Below are 8,500 nucleotides of genomic sequence, written 5' to 3'. Positions count from 1 at the left end.
TGCAACGCCAAAATCCACAACTGTTGCTGACAACTTTTCCCTTCTCCACACAAGACGGAAGAAGCCTGAGAAAGAAGGATCCAGCCGTACATTTAATCGTGCACGGAAAAATCCCAGCAGCTCTTCCTGCTGAAGGCGCTCAGCTTGCGTGCCAGATGTGGGGTTTGTTTTCCAGCTGGGGATCTGTTGCTTCACCACAAGTAGCCTGTCTTCCCTTAGCGACACACACCCACTTGGACGGTGCGTTTAACAACAGGCTCCACAGTTTAACTCTTTGGCTGCCGGCGGGGGTTGGCGCATTATAGAACCACTCCCTCTAATTAGACCAACATGACGCGCTGATGAAGTGTCTTATCTGTGCGTGTGTGTGTGCGTGAGCACTAAGTGTCTCAAACCTTTAATTTATTCTGTTGTGGGCTGCTGTGTATCCAGGTCCGGGTCATCATGGGAACATGCTGACCTGCACTGCAGCAACAGCTTCAGATTTAATGAGTCATATAGAAAACATAGCAATAAGTACAAACAGCACAGATGTTCTCTGTGGTGTAGGCGACCTCTCACTGCTATTGCGTGGGGTTGGTTTAGGTCGTACTGGTGCTTTTGATATGTCTACTCCTGCAGGTGGAAACGTAAGGGACGTACTGTAGTTGAATACACTGACTTATGGAAGATTACAACTATATAGCAAGAAGATCTGCACAGAAACAATTCTGGCATTTGCTGGTGTTGTTTCACTGCGTGGCACGCACAGACAACTACACAAACAAACCTATTAAATTAGGCAATTTCATCACCCTGTGTAGTGATGATAATGTCGAATGTTCAGCAGTGCTCACTAAAGGTCAACTGAAAGATCCAGATGTGATGTTGTTGTCATTTCCAGGAGTAGCTCAAGCTCATTGTTATTGTAAGTCTGATCCAACAGGTAGCTCTCAGTACTCCAATGTGTTTAGAAAAGTCATGATGTTGCTGACACAGCCTGTTATTGCCACCTAGTGGACCCTTCAGTGAACAACATGTCTGAACGAGCTTCTTGAATGAGCTGTTCAGTGGTAAAGATAATCATTTGGTGATTATCATTTGGTGATTGTTCATATGCTTTACTCAAATACCAAAGAAATAAATATTTAAAATACCAGGTACAAGCAAAAGCAGGCTATTCTATTCAAAATCCTCTTCAAAGGAGAACTCAAGGTCTTTTTACAGGTCTTGGGGAGTAGGCCTAATACAGCATGTGCAAAATAGAAATAAGTAAATCAAGATAAAAATCCTCAGTTGTATTATCAGAAGAAATTACTTAAAGTATAAAAAAATAAAAAAAAGTCATAATGCTGAGTGGATCATAAAAGTGTGTACAATCTTAAGCCCCAGCACATTCATAGAAAGAAATAGAAAGATGGAAGATGTGCTGCATTGAAGCGGCTAGCGGGGGAACCTGCTTTATTTGTTACTCTGTTTTCAAATATTGAAGTGTGACCCCCTGTGATCTAATGTGGTCAGTTCTCCTTACAGCTAGTTACATGTAATGCGTGTTCTCTAGGTTCTGCTCCAGCAACGTTAGCTGTGCTTAAATGGACCGAAAATAACAAAGGAGTAGTCTCCTCTATAAAGAGTAGCCTACATTAATACAAAAAGAAGTGTAGGTCTGTGCATTGGGTCTTTATAATATAATAGTATATTTTATGGCATGTTGGAGGGAATCACTGCAAGTATTTTACTTTACACAAACTAATACAATTTCAATAAAATAATACTAACCTTATACTACCTTAAAGAAATACTTACATTGCCAATCAGTCTAGTAAGCATTAGCAGCTGGTCTTGGTGCAGACGTATGAAGCTGGTTGCTATGGAGAGCCTCTATATTCAAGAAAGTCGTCCTGAAATCCTGAATTTCACTCTGAGACATTGGAGGTGAAAACTACCAAACTTTCAATCAATGATTCTTGGAAAAGTGCGCAAGTGTTCACCGAATGAAGGGCCCCAGTTGACCTCATGTAGGACCAGCATGTACCTCGGAGAGTCTTTTTTTTTTTTTTACCAGAGCAAACGAGGCAGCAGGAGCTGTGATTTCTTTCTTCTGTTGTTCGCTTGCTTGTATGGACAGTGGACTGTTTTACCTGTGTACAATACATTTCAATACACTCCTATGGTGCATCAGTGGCTTTTTTGATTTCAGGTTTGTTTCAAGTTTGATTTTGATTGTGGACAATTCGTCACTAAAAAGGCGATCTGTTCGGATATCAACCACAGTTTTACTGTGGAAGTCAGTGGAGATATTAGATATGCCTCCAACCTCCATCCCTTTGAATGAAGCTCCGCTGATCTGTGAGGTTTGGCCGTGTGAGGATTAGATGTATGAAGCACCTGCTGGGGACACGGTGGGAGGCAGATTGTCTCTGTGTCCCGTCCTGGGAGAATACAGGGTCCAACAGCTCCTGCCTGGAAGTTCACAAAAGACTGAAGTGTATCTCAGTTCGCTGCCCTGCACCTCGCTCAGCAGAGAGATGAGGTTAAGACATCATCACTGATCAGGGGAAGACAATAAAGACCATCCCGTATATCATCCTATGGCCCAAGCATTATGCAGGACCACAATTCAGCCACTTTCCCTCATATCCTGTCAGTTTAACTTTCTCCTGTCCTGTGTTGCCATGGCAGCCAGTCACATCATCGCCCCAAGTTGTTGAGATGCGGTTTTGCCTGAAATTCCTTATGTTGGCCTCTGTCCCTCCACTGGGAGCAGCACAACATCTGTTTTCAATTTCTCTGGTTGTATGTACGGCACTTGACCTACTGACTGTCCTCCTGCAGCTCTCTGCCTGGATGATGATGTGTTTGTTCTCCTGACTGTGCGTTTGGTTCTGCCTCGGTCCTGCTTTACACTTGAGAGTTGAAAGTTGAGAGTTGTGGATAGAAGTGTGGAAGTGTGGAGCGGAGGTGTGTGCTAGAGTGCTACATGTCAGATTGGGGCTGTGTGAAGTGGGCTGCAGCAGGCCATTGTTTGGCCAAGGTGGTAAACCACCCTGACTGTGACACATCTCATGTTGTGATCAAGCGAGTTTGTACTGACGTCCTGAACAGTATCCACACTCAGTAAATATGTGGTATTTGCTGTATGTAATAGTCTAATAATCTTTCAGCCTGTGTTTTGATTTTCATGATGTCACAGAGGTGGTCTTTGATTGGTGAAGTGGCCCACCATACCTCCATAAAACACTGTGGTAAACCCTGCGGCTCTTGAATGTCCACCAAGTGGCACTAATTAGGTTATTATGGGATGTGCTGCAGGGGCTCCTGGTGTTGCTAGGAGACTGGCATTTACCGAGTACAGAAGAAATAAAAACTCTGATATTCAGGGGACATTTCAGGTCAGGTTTAAATTATTTATAGTCAGTTAGACCAGACTGAGGTCATGCTGCTGTGTTCAGTGCCGCTTCACATACTGTGTGTGCTGTAACATTTATACCGTATGTGTCACAGTATGTGACGTATTTTATTTACAATTTTATTGTTCATTGTCTATATGTAGGCTAAGCTAACGTTAACTACTAAACCAGCACCTGTTGCCATGGTGACAGTAAACGTTCATGTTTGCGTAGTGAGGGAATGAGAGCAGGGTGCTGGATTTTATACACTGTGATGATGATGGAGATACATTGTAAATACACCACATTTATGATTTTTGTTTTGGTGAGTAGCATACAGGGAAATACAACTAGCACTTCTCCATATACAACTGTTATTGTAAATATCCAGTCAGAGATGGCAGAATAAATATTAACATAGATAATAACATTGTTAATGTTGAGATGTTAGACTCAGTGGCATATTTTAGAAAAGATGTTCATTCAGAAAGAATAAACACATGGTCCTCTGGGGGCAAGCTAGCTGCTGTGTGAGGCTTTACTCCCCCAACACCTATATGGGCTCAAATTAGGGTCAAAATGATTTTGAGCTTGTAAAGTAATGTTTACAAATAATTCCATAGTTTGTCGTTTGTAAATCAACCTCTGTAAACCTGTGAAATACATCTGCATGAGAAATTTTATATTGCACACGTCACAGACTTTAGACGACATGAAAAGCATTGTCTTGCAATGCTTCTAATTATGCACATAGCGTTAATATATCAGAGTCTGATGTTCTTCCCTTAAAGACTGCACCATGTAGGGGTACTAATGAGATGAATGCACATTTTTATTTCAGATGGTTTTGTGTCTTTAGATGGAAAAGATACCTGTTAAGATTTTGTGATCTGCAATCAGGGACTACTGAGAGTTTTATTGTTGAGAGCATTTTGCCTTTTTTATCCCAAACTGCTCAGGACAGATCTCCTGTGCTCGTCGTGGTGTTGGTTCTTCTTTGGGTGTCGATCATTTCTCTTATCTGATCATGTGTGTGGGGAGATTTTAATGGGTCCATCCTCAGCTGTCAATTCAAGAAGTAGGCATTATCCTGGAGACTGTCTTGGCTGGGACAAGGGTTTGGAGAGATGTGGGTTCAAACCAGACAAGTGCACTGAATGGCACCTTAAAGTAACAGGTGTAAAGAAAACTTACAATAAAAGGCTTCTGGCCTCATCTGAAGAGGGATGCTGTAATGCAATGTAAAACTTCTGTCTACTATATAATTTCTTTACAATGTTCTTATCTCGTGTTCGAGCTGCATCACAATAAGATCCATGAAGGAGAATTTAACATGGTAGAATAAACTTCAATGATGAATTCAAGGTGGTTGAGGCCCAACTGTGAAGAAGTGGACTTGATCACCACCTGCTGGTTGATGAGCAGAAAACCTCAAGCAAACACTGGTGAGTAATTCACTATTCAAACATCACAGCCACGTCCTGCGTCATGTGTGTTAAATTCCAATAGAAACATTACTGACTGACTAACTCCAATGAATGATTATCGTACATATTTATAGTAAGAAATAATGTCAACAAAAAAAAAAGGAACAATATTTACAGACCTGATTTAAATATGACCCTAAATATAAATAAGCCATTAGTATAATATTAATGTAATAAATATAAGAATTACAACTATTCAATTTTTTAGGATTAACATAGTTTATTTGTGGAGCAAACAAACTAGAAAAAAGTCTCATGTGAATCTTTGTTTAAAGAAAACAATTGATTTCATTCTGTCCAATAAGCAATAAAATGATGCTGAGCTTCAGTAACACAACAGATTCCACATCTGTATAGGTATAAGATCAGGAAGATCAGATCAAGAAGATCAGGGAAAAGCATGGCTGGATTAACCCACTGTGGGCACTAGAGCAAAAATGATCTGTTGCCCCTTAATGACTCCTCTTTGCCCGACTCTGTGTGTTCTACGCCAAGTGTGATGAAAAACCATGTAGCCCCAGGTTTGATGTGTGTCCATTTAAGATCATTACAGAAATGAAGATAGGCAGGGCCCATTAAGGTGTTCATCATTTCACTTGATGTTTATTAAATAGTGGTGCATGTTTTGGGGTCTGGGGCCCTATCGGGTAGCCTGGCCCTTTTTTTTTTTTTTTTACCAATTATCATTAGAGCATCTCAAGAATTAAGTGACCACAAGCCACTTATCAGTCATTGATTTCTATTTTTCTTGTAGCTTCAAATCACCTGACATCTCAAAACATTCATTAGCCTGTCTCTTTAAAGTACTTTTATTAAGACAGAAAACAGTGAAATTACAACATTTGTGGTACCAAACAACAGTGATAAGGCAAAAGCATTTCTGTAAACAACATACTGACATCCATGGTTTTAGTCTACTTCCTCAATAGTGGGGCCCTGAGAGTTGCCTCCTGCCTGGCCGCCACTGCCTCCTGGTGCTGCTCCCTGGTACATCTTTGTCACAATCGGCTTGCACACCTTCTCCAGTTCATTCTGCTGATGCTCGTACTCGTCCTTCTCTGCCAGCTGATTGTTCTCCAGCCAGGAGATCGTTTGGTTGCACTTGTCGATGACCATCTTTTTATCCTCCTCCTTAATCTTTCCTTTCATGCTCTCATCCTCGACACTGCTCTTCATGTGGTAGGCATAAGACTCCAGTGAGTTCTTTGCTGAAACCTTCTCCCTCTGCACGTCGTCCTCTGCTTTGTACTTTTCAGCATCCTGTACCATCCGATCAATCTCCTCTTTGCTGAGGCGGCCTTTGTCATTGGTGATGGTGATTTTGTTTTCTTTGCCGGTGCTCTTGTCAACAGCGGACACATTCAGAATGCCGTTGGCGTCAATGTCAAAAGTTACCTCGACCTGTGGTACACCTCGGGGGGCAGGAGGGATACCTGTGAGCTCAAACTTGCCCAGGAGGTTGTTGTCCTTGGTCATGGCTCTCTCGCCCTCATACACCTGAATCAGCACACCTGGCTGGTTATCTGAGTATGTGGAGAAGATCTGGGTCTGCTTGGAAGGGATGGTGGTGTTGCGTTTGATTAGCGGCGTCATAACTCCACCTGCAGTCTCAATGCCCAGAGACAGGGGAGCCACGTCCAGCAGCAGCAGATCTTGGACATTCTCCGAGGTGTCGCCCATGAGGATAGCAGCCTGTACTGCTGCACCATAGGCCACAGCTTCATCTGGGTTGATGCTCTTGTTCAGTTCTCTGCCATTAAAGAAATCCTGCAATAGCTTCTGGATTTTGGGAATTCTTGTGGAGCCACCGACCAGGACGATTTCATGGATCTTGGACTTATCCAGCTTGGCATCTTGAAGGGCTTTCTCAACTGGCTCCAGTGTTCCCCTGAAGAGCTCTGAGTTGAGCTCCTCAAAGCGTGCCCTTGTGATGGAGGTGTAGAAGTCGATGCCCTCGAACAGAGAGTCGATCTCAATGCTAGCCTGGGTGCTGGAGGACAGTGTCCTCTTTGCTCTCTCACAAGCCGTCCGCAGTCTCCTCACCGCTCTCTTGTTTTGACTGATGTCCTTCTTGTGCTTTCTTTTAAATTCCTCTACGAAGTGGTTGACCATCCGGTTGTCAAAGTCCTCCCCACCAAGGTGTGTGTCTCCTGCAGTGGATTTTACCTCAAAGATGCCATCCTCAATGGTCAGGATGGACACGTCGAAGGTGCCTCCACCGAGATCAAAGATGAGCACGTTGCGCTCTCCTCTTTTACCTTTGTCCAGGCCATAGGCGATGGCTGCTGCTGTGGGCTCGTTGATGATCCTCAAAACATTCAGTCCAGAGATTACTCCTGCGTCCTTGGTGGCTTGCCTCTGAGAGTCATTGAAATAAGCTGGCACTGTGATGACTGCATTTGACACCTTCTGTCCCAGATAGGCCTCGGCTATCTCCTTCATTTTAACCAAGACCATGGACGAGATTTCCTCTGGGTAGAAGGCCTTGGTCTCACCTTTATACTCCACCTGAACTTTGGGCTTTCCATTATCGTTGATCACCTTGAAAGGCCAGAGTTTCATGTCGGATTGGACAATGGCGTCATTAAACTTTCTACCGATGAGTCGTTTGGCATCAAAGACTGTGTTGGTGGGGTTCATGGCGACCTGGTTCTTGGCAGCATCTCCAATGAGCCTCTCTGTGTCAGTAAAGGCCACATAGCTGGGAGTGGTCCTGTTGCCCTGGTCGTTGGCAATGATCTCCACTTTGCCATGCTGGAAAATCCCAACGCAAGAATACGTGGTGCCCAGATCGATGCCAATGGATATTCCCTTAGCTGAGGACATCTTGCTCGGTTCTTTAAAGTTCCTAGAAAAATTATGGAGAGATCACATGTCATTTCTTTTATGCTACACTAATCACACCACTGAAATCATTCAGAATTACTAGATTATTGATGTCGGTAATGTTGATGTTTGTTGGCCATCGTTTTTATCTAATTATCAGGCAGAGATACTATGTCAAAGGTGTGGTTAAAAGTAAGGAGACGCTGACTTAAAAACCTTATTATTAAGGATTTATTTATTTATTATTTATTAAGGTATCTGCTCCACGACAAAAATATAAATGTAACATATATTTTCTCTGAATGATAAACCTTATCATTTTAATATATGTATTCTGTGAATTAGAATTGTTTTCTATTTTGAATATGCCACAAGAAAACCACAAACTTTAAGTAATTTTAAATGATCAAATACTCAAATTCAACTGTTTAGTTAATAGTGAGTGAATTTCCCAGTTGTGGGATTACTTAAATTAATCTAATAGATTGTGAAATCTTCACATCACCATTAACAAAGACATAATATAAAGCAGAAATGATGCATTAGTACTGTACTGTAAAGTTAAAGATTACATTAAAGCCTGAGGATGCACCCCACACCATCAGATACGTCATAACATTAAGAAGCTTGCAGTAATGCTTCCATTCAAAGCCGTTAAACACATAAATCTAAAATCTGATCAGTTGCTACTTACTTTCACTGATAAGTGTTCTGTTGCTCAGAGAAGTCGAAGGATCTCAGCAGAGTCCTGTCCCTTGTGTCAGCCTTTGTCTCTGTGTCACTCTTCTGAAACTAATGCCAGACCCATTGCTTATATAG

General features: G+C 42.3%; 1 protein-coding gene across 1 annotated transcript; it reads right to left on the bottom strand.

Annotated features, from left to right (window-relative positions):
• Nucleotides 1-5,648: 5,648 nt before the first annotated feature.
• On the bottom strand, nucleotides 5,649-8,461 carry LOC111219259 (heat shock 70 kDa protein-like). Its single transcript, XM_022741879.1, has 2 exons — nucleotides 8,376-8,461; nucleotides 5,649-7,703 (listed from the first exon to the last, which is right to left on the bottom strand). Exon 2 carries the CDS (start codon nucleotides 7,679-7,681, stop codon nucleotides 5,765-5,767), a length of 1,917 nt encoding a protein of 638 aa, XP_022597600.1. The 5' UTR covers nucleotides 7,682-7,703; nucleotides 8,376-8,461; the 3' UTR covers nucleotides 5,649-5,764.
• Nucleotides 8,462-8,500: the final 39 nt, after the last annotated feature.

This window comes from Seriola dumerili, unplaced genomic scaffold, assembly GCF_002260705.1.
Source record: "Seriola dumerili isolate Sdu_G_001 unplaced genomic scaffold, Sdu_1.0 BDQW01000056.1, whole genome shotgun sequence".
NCBI classification, from domain to species: Eukaryota; Metazoa; Chordata; class Actinopteri; order Carangiformes; family Carangidae; genus Seriola; species Seriola dumerili.
Note: the sequence above shows the minus strand (reverse complement) of the source record. Positions and strands in the feature narration are given on the sequence as shown.